The following is a 16,476-nucleotide window of genomic DNA, read 5'->3' as shown; positions in this document are numbered from 1 at the left end:
TCAAACTCCTGACCTCAGGTGATCCACCTGCCTCAGCCTCCCAAATGCTGCGATTACAGGCGTGAGCCACCGCGCCTGGCCTTAATTTTTTAATTCTATAATTACCACAAACCCCTTAGTATTAAGCTCTGAGACATATTTTTGTCATACCTTTATTGCTTATCATAATTTTCTATCTTTAGATGTTAAGTATTTGTTGAAAATCCCATGAAAAGTTTTCAGAAATTGGATTGGATTTCTTGTTTATTATACATCCCTTGACTATTTTGTAATCGTGTGTATTTGCGGAGGTCACATGTAAACAAATTTAAAGTGACTCTACTTTGTGAAAACGTGCAACCTCGTGTAGGTACTCAGTAAATTAGTAAATTCTTATTAACGTTAGCCCCCCAGCCTTGCTATAGAGGGTGCATGCTGAGCCTGAGGCAGAGAGCTCTGTCATCTCTACATTCACCACCACCACACCAGGAGGCCTGAGAAGCTTCTAGCACTGTTTGCACCTTCCCCACCACATCACCCCTCCCTGCCTTCCTCACAGTCTTCCTTCTGATCAGAAGACCCTTTCCTTCTTTCTCTGCCTGTCAGAATGCTGCTCACTCTTCAAACTCTAGCTCATATGAAAGTGTCTGGTGTGAGCCCACTTCTTTCGAATTGATTCTGTATGTTTGATACAACTGTATGAGGTTCTCCAGAGAAACAACCAATAGAGGGGAGAGATGTAAGAAATTGGTTTAAAGGTTCAAATGCTAATCTCATCCAAAAACTCCCTTAGAGACACACACCCAGAAATAATGCTAACCATGTATCTGAGCACCTCATGGTATGTCAAGTTGACATACAAAATTAACCATTGCAGCAGCCATACATTTAAACATATTTGTACTAGAGAACTTACCTGATTCTACCTGCACTTCAGATGCTTAAGACATGTCTGTTTTCTCCACTTTCCCCAACCGGATTGTGAGTCACTTTCATCTAAGTTCTTGGTTTTTTTGTTTGTTTGTTTTTGAGACGGAGTCTCGTTCTGTCGCCAGGCTGGAGTGCAGTGGTGTGAGCTTGGCTCACTGCAACCTCCACCTCCCGGGTTCAAGCGATTCTCCTGCCTCAGCCTCCCGAGTAGCTGGGACTACAGGTGTGTGCCACCATGCCCGACCCTGGTCTTGTTTTTTCCTTCTTTGAATCCCGTAGGGCCTCAGTGCTGTGCAGCACATAGTTAAAACTGAAAAACATTTCTTGAATAAAACTAGTTAACGTTTTTATTCTTTACTTCAAGGTATATCTCCATGAATAACCTAAATGATCCCCCAAACTGGAATATCCGGCCTAATTCCAGGGCAGATGGTGGTGATGGAAGCAGATGGAATTATGCCCTGTTGGGTCCAAAGCTGGGACTGGCTGCTTTTCGTAAGTCATGGTTTTCTTAAAATTCATGTTTTCCAGGCTGAGAGTGTGGAGCCCCGGTGAGGGAGGCAGCATGATGTGGGAGCCTGAAGGCCGTGACTTTGGGACCTGTCAGGGACAGCGGAGTTTTATCCCATGCAGTGAACCGTGGGCAAATCACTTAACCTCTGAACCTTAGTTTTCCTGTTCACAGGAGATGGAGAATCATACTTAACCTCAGCACATTGCAAGGATTAAGTCAGCCAAGGCGTTTCGAAGCATTTTGTGTGGGGTGGGTTTTAATAACTAAGTTCCCTCTCAAGGCTTTGCAGCTCTCAAGTCGGGGGGGCGGTTCCTTGTTTCAGGTGCTTTCATAAGGACTGATGGGAGAAAAGAACGGGTGTAAAGGAAACCAGTGGGCTGGGTGTGGTGGCTCACACCTGTAATCCCAGCACTCTGCGAGGCCCAGGTGGGCAGATCGCATGACCAGCATGAGTAACACAGCAAAACCCTGTCTCTACAAAAAGTAGAAAAATTAGCCAGTCGTGGCCATGCACACCTGTAGTCCCAGCTCCTCAGGAGGCTGAGGTGGGGAGATCAGTGGAGCTGGGAGGTCGAGGCTGCAGTGAGTGGAGCTGGGAGGTCGAGGCTGCAGTGAATGGAGATGGCACTACTTGCCCTCCAGCCTGGGCAACAGGGTTAAAAAAAAAAAAAAAGAAAGAAAACCAGTTTTGGAAAACCAGTGATGTTTAATGTTTAGGAAATCAATCTTTGGGAGACTTCATCTAGGAAATCTCTGCTTGGCCTGGCCAGAAATTCTCTCTAGTTTAGATTGACTTGGCACCACGTTGGGGACCTGTCAGTCACATGCAGACTTATATCTCCACCACACAATCAATTCACTGATGCAGAGGAGTGCGTTTTGTGTTTCTTCAGGTTCCATGGTTCTGGGCTGGCATTTAGGAACATGAGAGACTGAGTAATTGAATGGAAGAAAGGCAAAACTGCCCTCTAGCTGTAGTGATACATTTTACGTAGAGGCTTTTTATCTGCTTCTGTTGGCGTGTTTCCTAAACAAAGGAATGAACACACAAGACAACACAAGACAAGACAAACATGGGGCTGCCTCGAATGGCGGGCTCTGCTTTATTTTATACAGTTTGTGGAATGTTGCCAAGTTACAAGACACATTGTTGTTTTTCTGACCTTTCCCTGACTTTCTGGATTTTCAAGATATTTACACATAAACAAGCCCCCAGGGTCTGCTGTTTGCAGCTGGCTCCTTTGTCCTCCCTGTTTACAGGGAAGGAACACCCTGCTTCGTTTGCAAGAGCAGGACTTATTGGGAACGCCTGGTTTGCCAGCACGTAGTCCTCTACATGCTTCCATGTCTCAGGTTAGAAGTTTTGCTGTAGAGGAAGAGGAGGCTGGTAAGAGCAGTTGGTTTTTATGACTCAGTGATCTGCACAGTGCTTGCTTCTTGGTGAAAGACAGGGCAGGTCCACATCCAATGCTAAGGGGCTGCCATGTGAAAAGCTCACTTGCCTGCAAAAAAAACCCACAACACTTGGAGAGGCTACTGTTGCCTGTGGCTAGGGTGAGTGGATTGGAAGGTTAAAAATTACTCTTACTAATGTAATAATTAATTGGCTTTGAGGCTGGGAGAGGCCCTGAAGTGACTCATTTAACATTTGTTTTTCAGACTCATCTCTAGCTTTTATAGCCTTTCATAACTTTCACTTTTGAAATTCTTACCTCCCCTTCTTGGACTTTTGAAATGATGCTTTCTGTCCCTGAAAAGGGTTGAAGAATATTTTATTTTTTCTTCTTGGTTTTTTGCTGAGGTAGTGTGGTGAGAGATAATTGTTAACTTGGCATTCTTGTAAGGATTCTCCAAAGGTGTGTTATGATGTGTTTGAGGTTCTGTTGCACACAGGAGCGTTAACCAGCCCCTAGTGTAGTCTAGAAGAAGAGGCAGACGTATGAATACTTCATAAGCGCCATTGATTGATTTATTGATGAGAAGCCAGTTTTGTCCTGATCACTTATTTACTAGATTTTTTTTGTTTTTTTGAGACGGAGCCTTGTTCTGTCGCCAGGTTGGAGTGCAGTGGCGCAATCTCGGCTCACTGCAACCTCCGACTCCCTGGTTCAAGTGATTCTCCTGCGTCAGCCTCCTGAGGACCTGGGATTACAGGCACCCACCACCATGCCCGGCTAATTTTTGTATTTTTAGTCGAGATGGGTTTTCACCATGTTGGCCAGGATTGTCTTCATCTCCTGACCTCGTGATCTGCCCACCTCGGCCTCCCAAAGTGCTGGGATTACAGGTGTGAGCCACTGTGCCCAGGCCATTTACTAGATTTTTACTTAATATAACATAGAAATGTGTGTAATTGTGCTTGCCTGAAAGAGCAGTCCCTGGAGAAATTCTTACCCTGAGTAGCTCCCCTGGGAGACTATTCAGTGTTTCAGCGCTCCAGTGGGCTTCTCTCTCTTCACACCTCCTCTGTCATTCTGCTTTCCCCTCTTTTCTCGCAGTCTTCCTGATTCCCCTTTCCCCATCTCTCTCTCCGTGCTTTTCCCATCTCTCCATGCTTTCTCCCCTCTAGCGTTCCTGTTCCTCCCGTTTCCTCTCCTGACCTAGAAAACACATGGTCTTAGAGCTGAAAGGGACTGGTTGAGTTCACTGCTCACTGAGAGAAATGAATCTGAGACAGGTCTCAGATTTTTTAGAAAGTTCATTTTGCCAGTTTAAGGATGCGCCCGTGATGCCTCCACAGGAGGTCCTGACAACACGGGCCCAAGGTGGTCGGGGCCCACTTGCTTTTACACACTTTAGGGAGGCATGAGACATCGATCAATATGTGTAAGATGTACATTGGTTCAGTCAGCCCAGAAAGGTGAGACAACTTGAAGAGAAGGTCAGACAGGGGACTTCCAGGTCATAGGCAGGTAAGAGACAAACGGTTTCATTCTTTTGAGTTGCCGGTTACCCTCTCCTGATGAGGCACTCAGATACGCATTTCTCTCGGTGAGCAGACGGGTGACTTTGGACAGAATAGGAGGCGGGTTTGCCCTCAGCAGCCCCAGCTTGACTTTTCCCTTTAGCTTAGTGATTTTGGGTCTCCAAGGTTGAGTTTCCTTTCACAACATCTAACATGTTTTCCTATGAGCATTAGTTATTCATTGTGTATTTTATTGCACAAATACGGCACAGATTTTTTTAAAATCATCAATTCAGACACTTTACCACACACGGGCTCCTCAGGGAACTCAGGGAATCCTCACAAGACTAAAACACCCGCATGGACGGAAGGTGAGGGAAGAAGCCCCAGGCCGCCCTGGGAAACCTCGAGACACATTGCCGTGGTCCCTGTGAGGCAGAACTGAACCTGGGATTCCATATTAAAGAGGAGTGAAGGGGGTTGCACCTCCCAGCAAAGGAAACCTTCCAGAAATCAAGTGGGGCGGGGATGGAAACACGACTCCCCTGAACACCTGCCTGCCCCTGGAGCTGCACCTCCCACCCAGCTACAGGGGATGGAGACACAGAATGACTCTCCTGAACACCTGCCTGCCCCTGGAGCTGCAGCTCCCACCCGGCTACGGGGGATGGAGACACAGAATGACTCTCCTGAACACCTGCCTGCCCCTGGAGCTGCAGCTCCCACCCGGCTACGGGGGATGGAGACACAGAATGACTCTCCTGAACACCTGCCTGCCCCTGGAGCTGCAGCTCCCACCCCAGCTACCGTCTGGGCATGGGGGTGCACACCTGTAATCCCCACTCTTTGGGAGACTGAGGCAGGAGGATTGCTTGAGCCCAGGAATTCCAGACCAGGCCTGGGCAACACAGGGAGACCCTGTCTCTTAAAAGAAACAAGCAAAAACCCGGCTACCTGTACAGCTGGGGAGACCCTGGACCCAAAGAAATGATGCAGACCCTCACATTAAGGCTACACATGGACCCACAAAACAAACAAAAATTACAGAAACATCAAGGAAGTTGGTTACTCTGTGTGGGCTTGAGCAGGAAAAACAATCAGCTATAGACCACCCTCCCAAGGACTTCAAACACACTGTCAAGTAGCTCCACGTCACAAATACCTAGCACTTTTCAATAAAAACATGTTCTTAAAACTGAAGACTATCATATGAAATATTTGAATACGGCTGGGCGTGGTGGCTCAAGCCTGTAATCCCAGCACTTTGGGAGGCTGAGGCAGGCGGATCACAAGGTCAGGATTTCGAGACCAGCCTGGCCAATATGGTGAAACCCCATCTCTACTAAAAATACAAAAATTAGCTGGGAGTGGTGGCAGATGCCTGTAGTCCCAGCTACTCAGGAGGCTGAGGCGGGAGAATTGCTTGAACCCGGGAGGCGGAGGTTGTAGTGAGCTGAGATCAGGCCACTGCACTCCAGCCTGGGAGACAGAGCAAGACTCCGTCTCAAAAAAAAAAAAGAAATATTTGAATAAATAAAGGATGGAATCACAAAAATAAATAAGCAGTGTCTATCAGAAACACCCAGATGTGAAAGTAACTAATAATTTAGAAATTTTAAATATATGTCATCTTTAGAATTAGAAACTGAAAGGATAGGTTAAACAAACAGTACATTAACAATAATCAGAATAAAGAATAAAGCAAACAGACACGGAGAGACATGAAAAGGTACAGAGACGGGGGGAGAGGGATGAAAGGGCCTACGCTCATCTAAGTGGTATTCCAGAAGGGAGGAAAGTGATACGGACCCACAGACAAAGGAAACACAAGTGGGTACCCAAGCGGGTCGGATACAAAGAAGCCCAGGCGTGTCCGTCTGCCGATACTTACATATGATCGACCTGACAGTCACTGGATTAAAGGGAGTCCACGTGCCTGAAAACAAACAACAGGAGTTAAAGTAAAAGGAAAATCTTTGTGGGACAGTGAGTTCCTGATCTATAGCTGGAGGCCCCGGGAAAGGCAGTAGGGGCTCTAGGGTAGTGGTTTTCTAGACACTCCAGGTGACGTGTCAGCTGCCGTGACTCCTGGGAGGAGCCAAAGCACTGTCTGGTGGGGTCACACCCTGCTGAGTATGGGAGTCCTCCATGGCCTGCCAGACCTCCATGGCCACCCACAGTCATCGTGGCTGGATGCGCACTCTTATTTAACAGATAACTGAGAAATGGTTCTGTATCATTTTACACACGGAATTTTTCAAGGATGCAGCCACCAGCCAAGTTAAGAAGTTCGCACTTACTTTTGTTAGAGAACTTCACAAATTCCCATTTCAGAAAAACCATCGTCAAGGCCACCACTGCTGGCAGACACCTGAGCACAGCTCGGTCGCTGTGGCATTCACACTAATTCTACCGAAAGGTGCAAGTACCAGACCCCTCCTTCCGTTCTCCCTCAGCAATCATCCCAAAGCACGGTGAAGACATCCATCACCACACTGCAAACATTCCTGACAAATTACGGTCTGGGCTTTATATGATTTTCCCTGAAACTGAATAGGAAGACTGTGCTATCCTCGGATTCGCTGTAGAATCTGATACCCTTGAGCGCTCACAACCATTTACCAACTATGAGGGTGAAGATTCACTGATGACCTTCACACACAAGAGCCTATTTTCAGAGTGATCTGTACCTTCAATAACTTCCATACTCACTGAAAATGAACTAAACATATTGTTAATGTCAGGAAAGACCAGTGGCTCTCCTCATACCCCATCTGTATTAGACACACAGTTGTTTTTTCTATGCACAAAATTGCCACAGTCCTGGGCAGCACACAGAGACAGCCCCCGATCTCAGAGAACAATGTCAGGCTCCCGGTGGAGCACGGGCGGTGGGGTCTGCTGGCACGGTCCCTTAGGCCTCTACGAGTCATCACTCTGGTGCTGGCACGGTCCCTTAGGCCTCTACGAGTCATCACTCTGGTGCTGGCACGGTCCCTTAGGCCTCTACGAGTCATCACTCTGGTGCTGGCACGGTCCCTTAGGCCTCTACGAGTCATCACTCTGGTGCTGGCACGGTCCCTTAGGCCTCTACGAGTCATCACTCTGGTGCTGGCACGGTCCCTTAGGCCTCTACGAGTCATCACTCTGGTGCTGGCACGGTCCCTTAGGCCTCTACGAGTCATCACTCTGGGCTCATGGGGCTCCTCCTAGTGCCATGCCTGCTCTCACCTGAAGTGCGTCCCCTCCTAAGACGCACATACCCTCCCTCCAGCTCCTTCCTTTCCTTCCTCAGGGAGCCTTCCACGGGGGTACCATGTTCTCCCAGCCCAGAAGTTAAATCCATTTACTCTGCCTGAGCACCTCCCAACTTCCCCTTGGGAAGATCCCACCCTCCAGCAGTTATGCAGGGAAGCTGTGCTCTTCCCACAAAGGCAGGTGCACCTGAACCCTGAACCCGTGGCACACACACAGCAACACTCCACGAGCATCTGTTAAGCTGAATAGAGTGATAATCTGCAGGAATACGTTTCTGCAGGCTTTACAGGTAGCTGGAGGGAGAGTAGGCAGGCATATGTATATAAAGGTATTCGGAAAGGTCAGAATTACTGGAAACTAGTATTACAAAAAACAAAGATAAGCTACAGAGAACCCACAAGGCAAAGAAAGAGGAAAACTCTAAACACCAAGGAGCATCCCTGCCTCACCCAAATCCATCTGGTCTTCCCCCATTCTTCACTGCTGTGTACAGGAACCTAGTGTCTGCACACAAGGGTGACCTGCTCTGACCCAGTGCTGACAAGAAGCCCCAGGAGCCAAAGCCCCTGGAAGCCTCCTGGGCAATCAATACTCTGTCTTCGTGCCTTGAGGTTCTTCTCCTCTGTCTTCTGCGTCCGTGGCCCTGGACTGTGTGGACCTGGATGAGACCTAAGTCCTCAAGTGAAGGCTGCACTGTGAGGTGTCCTGATCATAAGTAGAAGCTTCTCTGGGCCATCTCAGCAAAAACACGGCCAAACAAGTTTTAAACCAAAGCAACACAGGTTAAAACACAAGCAAGATGTTAACCCTGCAGCGCAGGCATGGGGAAGCTCAGGTGCCGTCTGGATGGGCGCGCATGGAGAGTGCAGAGATGGTGCACTCCTGAGAGCTGGGGTCCAGGAGGAACCGGACAGCTGTACTGGGGTCTTCTGGAGTATTCTAAGAACTGCCCAGGAGAGCAGAGGTTGCCCTGGGATGAATCAAGGATCAGAGAGAGGCAGCCGCTCCACTAGAAAGGGCTCCTGAGGGATGGACACTCCTGCTATCTCCACTCACCTTCCTTGCCAACCACAGCAGGGTCTGGCTTCTCCACAGAAACCAAGAGAGAAACCAAGAGAGAACCACCACAAGGCCTAACTGCCCGTAACAAGCTGAAGCATCGTGGCGCACAGACATTTCATGCCTCAGTTACATTAGGTGCTAGACATACCTGGGCATCCGCCTGAAAACCTAAGTAGATGCTGTGCTTGGCCCCAGGCCATGGAGTCACTTGTCACCAAATCCCAACCCTTCCCCTGAAGCCCTGCCAAGGTGAGTTTCTGGTGAAAGCAAGCATGAAAGACTGCATGGGGGTCCCTGAGACCACCCTCCAACTTGAAAGGGTACAGACTAAACCAGCCAAGGGAAAGGACTGCTGGGGAAGCCAGGTGCTTCCAGAGCCCCTCCCAGCGGAGTCACACAGGGTGCACTGGATTCCTCCAGCAAGGAGCTGGGACAGCTAGTGCCGTGGTGCGGACCAGGGAGGCTCTCCTGAACCTGGGGGTCAGTCAGGGAAGTTCCAGCCACCCACAGGATAAGCAGGTGTTTGCCATCCATCACCTTGTTGGTCAACTACCCAGGCAAAGTAGTGCAACATGGCTCAAGTCTCTCTCATCAGTCAGAACACTGCAAGAGCTCAGTTCCCAGGAGCCAGCCAAGGGCCCTTCCTGGGAACGTGCAGGGTCTGAGCAATCCAGGCCTGTTGAGTTAACCCCTTCCCACACAGGCAGATCAAATCTGCTCCATCACCGGGGCAACAAATACCATCACCCACATCCCTGGGCCCACGTGAGGGAAGGACAGTGATGGGACTGGACATGTGCTTCACAGGGCACTGTCCTGCCTCTGAGATCTGATTTGTCTCAGTTCTTTTTAATGTGGGATCTCCAAGAGAGCCTCAACTGTATTTGATTTAAAAAAACAAAACAAAACAAAAAAACCGGCCAGGCGTGGTGGCTCACACATGTAATCCCAGCACTTTGGGAGGCCAAGGCAGATGAATCATGAGGTCAGGAGTTCGAGACTAGCCTGAGCAACATGGTGAAACCCCGTCTCTACTAAAAATACAAAAATTAGCTGGGCATGGTGGTGCACACCTGTAATTCCCAGCTACTCAGGAGGCTGAGGCAGGAGAATCACTTGAACCTGGGAGGTGGAGGTTGCAGGGAGCCAAGATCGCGCCATTGCACTCCAGCCTGGGAGACAGAGTGAGACTCCATCTTAAAGAAAAAAAAAAAAACTTCAAAAGAATGTAAGAAATATTTCTTAAAGTACAGCTTTAAAAATGCCCCTTAAAAATACATCAATGTTATATTAAGGCAAACCTACTTCAGAAGCACAGAGACTTGAAAAAAGTTAATTTCTTGTAATTTCAGGATGTTTTGGGAACGAGAAACAAGCACAGAAAATAGGCTAGGAAGACAGTGGATGACACCGATGGGCTGATCACGGTTCCAGGATGGTCTCGCCATGGAGGTGACGGTCTCGCCATGGAGGTGACAGGGTGAATGCTGCAGTGCAGGACTCGGGGCGCCACAGGAACGGGCGCTCCAGGTAGGGTGTCGTCCTGGAAGGATGAGAGTCCTGAGAACAGCTGGGTGGGAGCAGGGTCCGCCGGCTGCACGGGGGTGGGGAGGGTGCCATGAGGGCCTGAGAGCAGCGAGGCAGGGGAGGAACCCTAATCCCTCATCTGCATGAGACGTCAGGCCTGCCAGAGCCCCATGGATCTCGGAACAGAGCTGGGGAGGAGCATTTGCCAGGTCTCCCGTCCCCTCCTTCTGCCCACTGGGATTGCTCCTGAAGGAAGAAGAACCCATCAAGTCCTTGTAAATGTGCTGGGAGAGAACCCCTGACAGTGCCTGGTGCTCACTCCTGGGGAGCCACTGTCGCAGGTGAAGTTTCTGGGCTCAGGCCCATGGCACCTGGAAAATGTCGTGTTTCAGTGAAATGATCTTCAAAGCCCAAGAGGAAATGTTCCAGGCACCCCTCAGAGACCCTGTGAGGCAGGAAAGACAGTGGGGCCACGAGGGTCCCCAGCTTCTCCAGCTCGACCTGTGCCTGGAAATTACTCCCTGAAATCGTGAGCAGAGCTGGATGCTGGGTCAGTTCTGTGATCTGTGGGACTCTACCCTTAATGGCTTCATTTATTTATAGGGATCTAACCTTATATTTATCTATGTAAAGAATGAAATTGGTCATTTCTTAGATTCACCTGTGCTTGAGATACCTTTTTAAGAATATTTTCCTAGCCATTAAATAACATAAGTCAATTTTCTTTTTTCATTTTCCTATTGCTATGTGACAAAGGTAATATTCTATACCTTTTTGTATTAAAGGACTTCAAATTGTTGATACTTTAGATGACTTCTAAAGTCCTTGCCATATTCTGAATGAAGAATGTGAGCCCCAGGTTAGAAACATCAACATGATGTGGACTATTCTGAGCTCAACAGAACTGACTGAACTAGCAGTGTGTGTTTTTGCTGCTTCGTCCACTCACACACTGTCTGAGACCCATTCATGTCTCTGGAGGTCCCTCCCTCACCTTGCGCTGGCTGACTCCCCTGAGGGACTTGCTGGGACGTCCTCATCCATCTGCCGTGAACGAGCATTTGGATCTCTTCCCACTCAGGTTTGTGCGAACAGTGACACCAGGTGCATCTGAAATATGCCACATGCCCAGGTGCACGCGGGGTGTGTGCAGCTCCCTGACCCCTCTGCGGCGGGACAGCAATGAGGCCCAGGGCGTAGCGGGGAGGTGTGGGTGTGGGACCAGGCTGGGGTTGGAGAGAGGACACTGGATTCTGGACTTTATCTAAGGGCTGAGCAGCAGGCGTCATGGCAGATCGGGTCTGGTGTTGAACTGACCTGATTGTCCCAGAGAACTGATGTTCATGGTTTCTCTGAATAACATAGAAATGGATCCTTGTGGTCTTGAAACTTGAGAACGTGACGTGTCTTATTTGAGTTCCTTTCTCAGGAAACTGACCATCAGGCCTCCCGGGTAGTGTGAAGGAACAGAGACTCAGCAGATCACGGCATCTGGTCAGTGAGACACCAAACCCTTCACCCATCATGATTGTCTGATCAGCCACCTGCCTCCTCCTGACCAACTCCTCTTCCTCTCTCCCCCTAATTCCTGTTTTCCTTACACATAGTCACATTTCTTCCCTGCTATACAGTCAGTCAGGAAAATGCATTTGAGGCTGACCTCCCATCTCCTAGCCTGCAGCTCCTGATGCATGCCTTCTTCACTGGCAGTAACCATCGTCTCAGTGACTGGCTTTCTGTGTGCTGAGCAGTAGGATCTGGAACAAACCCCTGCATTTTGGAAACATGGAGAGCAGCCTCAGCAGGCCCCCGGCCCCGAGTGCAGTCATGACTACCAAGGACCCACACCAACCCCCAAAGGTGAGTGTGGACAAGAAGAAAAGGCTCCTGAGGATCCAACCAGGAGAATTCCTGCAATGTCACGGAGAATCGTGGCCACCTGGCCCATTCCCCCATTGAAGGGCAGCTGCAAGATTCAGCTCATTTGTCTTCTTTCCTGGACATGTTCAAATCTCTTTCAACACAACCTTGTGATCCTGAGATTCCATCAAGATGTGCATTGTTTTACAATATTGCTTTAATTTACTCTGCCAGCTATCTGGGGAAATGCAACCTCATCAGCAGAAATTATTTCCTCCCTGCCGCTTTTGAAATCTGTTATTTCCTATAGCCAGGTACTGAGCCCTTCAACTGAGGTCTAAACCCTCCACCCTGTCCCTCCGGGGTCGCCAAGCCGGTGGTTTGTTCCATGCTCCCAGGCAGATTGTGTCAACTCAATGTCCAACGTGCTTAAGAAATACTTAATTTTAGGAGTTTTTTTTTTTTTTTTTAAATGTTTTTGTTTCATGGAGGTGACACCCTCTGTCTTTGACTTGTGGGCGCCTTCCTCCTTCAGTCTGCATGAACTGAAGCCAGTGTCTGCTGTACAGCCTCTCAGCCGCAGCCCACAGTGAGGTGCAGGTGCTCAGCCTTTGCCCCAGAGAGCGCCTCCATTCGCCCCTCCACCCGTAGCCCCTCGAAACCACTGCCCTGCTTCCCAACACGGTAGCACTGTGTTCTCCAAGGTGTCATGTGGCGGCATCCTTCGGCCTGTGCCCACTGAAACTAGCTTCCTTCCCCGGGCATGTGGCCTGGGAGACCTGGGGCATTTGGGGTGCATGTTTCCACTGCTGGTTGGTGCCCCCTGTGTGGAAGCATCCGCGTTGGTTCACGCCTTCTCCTGCCGATGGACAATTTGTTTTCTTCCAGTTATTGGCAATGAGCAATGAGGCCTAAACACTTGAGTGCAGGTTTGTGTGTGCACGTTTAAGTTTTCTCTTGGGGGAAATTTCAGGAGTGGGGTTGCTGGATGACGTGGTAAGGATGTACTTAACTCAATAAGAAACTCCCGGACCACGTTCCAGCATGGCGGGATCCCTCCCATTCCCACTGCCGCTTATGAGGGTCCCGGTTCCTCTGCATCGTCACTAGAAGCTGGGTTGGCCCGTGGTTTTTGTCTGTTTTTAGCCATTTTAATAGATTTGCAGAGGTACTGTTGACTGGCATTTCTCCAGCATCTCTATGATGTTGAGCCTCTTTCTCGGGCAATATGCCCTCCTTATACCTTCCTTGATGAGGGCTCCATTAAAATATTTGCCTTCTCTTTAATACTGGGGTTTTTACTTTCTTATGGTTAAGTTTTGACGGTTCTTCGTATATTCTGCGTGCCAGTACATTGTGAGATGTGTGATTAACCAGTATTTTTTTTCTAGCCCATAGTTTGCATTTCATTCTTTTAAGATTTTTATATTGCTTTATAGAATTATAATTTTAAATTATGACTAAATTTAATTTGTCAATCTTCTATGAATCATGCCTTTGGTGTCATGTCTAAGAACTTTTCACCTAACCCCAGGCCATACAAATTTTCCCCTGTGTTTTTATCTAATGGTTTTATACTGTTATGTTCTCCATTTAGGCCTGTGATAAATGTTGAGTAACATTTTGTGTCAGCCACGGCCATACCTTTTTCCGTCTCTGACAGTATCTTGGGTGTTTGCAGCTCTCAGTGCCCTGTGCAGTTCCCGTCTTCTTGGTCCGCTCTTTCTGTGAGTTTCAGGGCGTGTCTTAGTGCTGACGCTGTCCTGGCCCATCAGGGGGTCCCATGGGCTTGTCTGTGTGGGAAAGTCAGGACTGTGATGTTGACGGGATGCCGTGAGTTGGGAGGTGCTGAGCTTGTCCGTGTGGGAAAGTCGGGACTGTGATGTTGACGGGATGCCGTGAGTTGGGAGGTTCTGACGGGGGTTTCCATGTAGGAGAGAGAGGTGTTTGGTTTTCCGGATGGGGCAGACTTGAGAGGGGACAAACTTGAGAAATGCCACCAAGGGGAAGCCCAGGCAGAGCAGGTCTCGGGGCCGCCCAGTCGTGTGGGCGCCAAACGTGGATGTGTCAGTGGCCATGCCAGGAGGTAAACCCTCACCCAAGGGCCTCTGGGTGTCCACGGCCAAGTCTTGTTCAAGAGGTGTGTTCAGCTGAGCCAACCATGGCAGAAATGCACAGGGGAAATCCCGTGGTTCCTCTGTTTAAATCCCCTGCTAATCCCACCCGACTCAGAGAAGCAGCCAAGTCCTCACAGCAGCCTGCAACCCCCACCTGACTCAGCCTCTTCTTGGCTCTGATTCTCTCTCCCCTCCTATCCCTTTCTGTCTCTTCTGCCACCAGAGAGGAGATCCTCCATGTTCATCCTGGTGGATTCAAACCCATGCTTGCCACACAGATAGTCACCGGAATGAATAGGTATAATCTATAAAGAGTCCTTTTGAAAAAGAAAAAGGCAGGCTGGACAGCGTGGCTCACGCTTGTAATCCCAGCACTTTGGGAGGCTGAGGCAGGAGGATCACCTGAGGTCAGGAGTTTCAGACCAGCCTGGACAACATGGTGGAACCCCATCTCTAGGAAAAATACAAAAATTAGCTGGGTGTTGTGGCGTGCGCCTGTAATCCCAGCTACTCAGGAGGCTGAGGCAGGAGAATCACTTGAACCCAGAAGGTGGAGGTTGCAGTGAGCTGAGATCACGCCACTGCACTCCAGTCTGGGTGACAGAGTGAGACTCTGTCTCAAAAACATAATAATTGGAATAATAAAAGAAAAGTGCAAAAATTCAAACAACTTAACAGAAACTGGGCAAAAGAGCTGAACTGGCCCTCCACAGAAGAGGAAATGTGGAGGAACGGCTAATGAAAACACGAAGAGGGGCTCAGCCCAACGGGGAGATATCATGTGACACCCACCAGACTGGCAGAAATCCCACAACCCAATCAATGCCAGTGTTGGGGAGAAGGGAGAGTAGCAGGAACACCAGGCACTGCTAAGAATGGTTATGAAATATATTTTTGTTACGCTTGTATATGAAAGGGGGTGTGTTGTGGGTTATGAGGAAAATTATATTTCTTACCTGGGATGAAATTTTAAAACTTGAAAGCTACTGACCCGAAGAAACTTGCACGTGTGTAAAAAGAAATGCCCAAGAACGTTCCTAGCAAAACACAGTCCTAAGGGCCCCAACCTGGCCAAACACTCACCCACAGGGAAATGAAGACATTTCCCGTGCTCCCCTCAGACGACGGGAGATCACGCAGCAATGACAATGAATCATGTCAGTGTGGGTGGGTCTCAGGGAGAGAATGGAGATGGGAGATCACGCAGCAATGAAAATGAACCACGTCAGTGTGGGTGGGCCTCAGGGAGAACGGAGATGGGAGATCACACAATGAAAATGAACCACGTCAGTGTGGGTGGGTCTCAGGGGGAGAATGGAAGACAAAAACAGACATTGAGCAGATGCTCAGAGCCATGCAGCATAGGAGCAGCCACGCAGGAGAATTTCCTCACATCAAAGTTCAAAACTACAGCCGAGGCAACAGAGCAAGACCCTGCCTCAAAAAGAAAACAGAAAGTTCAAAAACTAAATGGCATATTTTTTGGGATGTACACATACGCGGTGAAAGAAACGTACTGTGAAGAAAAGTACGGGAACAATAAAGACTAAAGCAGGAAGTGATTCCCTCTGTAGGAGAAGGGAAGGGACTGGGACTCAGGCAGGGCCTCCAGGGAACATCTGAAGTTATGTCTCTTCAGATTCATTCCCTAAACTTGGTGGAGGTCCTCTGTGTCCAATGTGTCGATATTCTTTATATTTTACCCATATTGTACCAATGCTTTATTTCTATTCAATATTTAGAAGACAGTTATAAACAAGATGCATTAAATAGCAAGATGGCCGATGAACATCAGGAAGGAACATCCATGAGGTTCCATCCACAGAACCTCACCATGGATATGCTTGTGATCAAAGGCCTGGTCTCCCCTCACGACACAGAGCAGAGGCCGCACCATCATAGTGGAGCAGGAGCAGCTGGGACAGGGCCCTTTTGTGAACCTGCTGCATCGCCAGGCTGTGCAAACGGACTCAGCAGCCAGAACTCACAGAGTATCAGTATCAGCACCGAAACCTCACAGGAAAAATGGTAAGTTCTAAGTTTCTCCATTAATAGTAACTCTCAGATTAATCTCTGTCATCCATCGCTTCTCCAAGAAATAACTTTTTATACCTTTGCATGGGTCTATTTTTCAATTTATATTTTATTTTACTAACTGATTGAAAAGATATATATTGTGTGTGGTGTCTGATTTTGTCTGTCAGGATAATCATAGTTTAATTTCTATTATTATGATTATAGCAAAATCACTTAGTTTTTTTTAAGCTTTTCAATTCCTGAGGGTATTAATCAGGGTCTTCTTGTCTCATGAGACAGAAAACAAA

At 48.5% G+C, this 16,476-nt stretch overlaps 2 protein-coding genes across 2 annotated transcripts in view; both read right to left on the bottom strand.

The window, feature by feature from the left end:
* Positions 1-3,437: 3,437 nt before the first annotated feature.
* The window catches only part of LOC126956206 (peflin-like), a 40,407-nt gene continuing 27,368 nt past the window's right edge, over positions 3,438-16,476 (bottom strand). The window contains 1 exon segment of the mRNA XM_050793013.1: positions 3,438-6,264. Coding sequence (XP_050648970.1) covers positions 5,987-6,264 — 278 coding nt within the window. The 3' untranslated portion in view covers positions 3,438-5,986.
* LOC126957421 (uncharacterized) lies at positions 9,004-12,103 on the bottom strand. Its single transcript, XM_050795273.1, has 2 exons — positions 11,170-12,103; positions 9,004-10,191 (listed from the first exon to the last, which is right to left on the bottom strand). The coding sequence occupies exons 1-2, from the start codon at positions 11,699-11,701 to the stop codon at positions 9,950-9,952; spliced, it is 774 nt and encodes a 257-aa protein (XP_050651230.1). The 5' UTR covers positions 11,702-12,103; the 3' UTR covers positions 9,004-9,949.

This window comes from Macaca thibetana, chromosome 6 (assembly GCF_024542745.1).
Source record: "Macaca thibetana thibetana isolate TM-01 chromosome 6, ASM2454274v1, whole genome shotgun sequence".
Taxonomy (NCBI): Eukaryota; Metazoa; Chordata; class Mammalia; order Primates; family Cercopithecidae; genus Macaca; species Macaca thibetana.
Note: the sequence above shows the minus strand (reverse complement) of the source record. Positions and strands in the feature narration are given on the sequence as shown.

Coding starts and splice junctions, on each gene's coding strand:
- LOC126957421 (XM_050795273.1), bottom strand. CDS start 11,701: ATGATGGGTGAAGGGTTTGGTGTCTCACTGACCAGATGCCGTGATCTG. Junction 10,192..11,169: donor GGGGAGTCAGCCAGCGCAAG/GTGAGGGAGGGA, acceptor TCATCCTTCCAG/GACGACACCCTACCTGGAGC.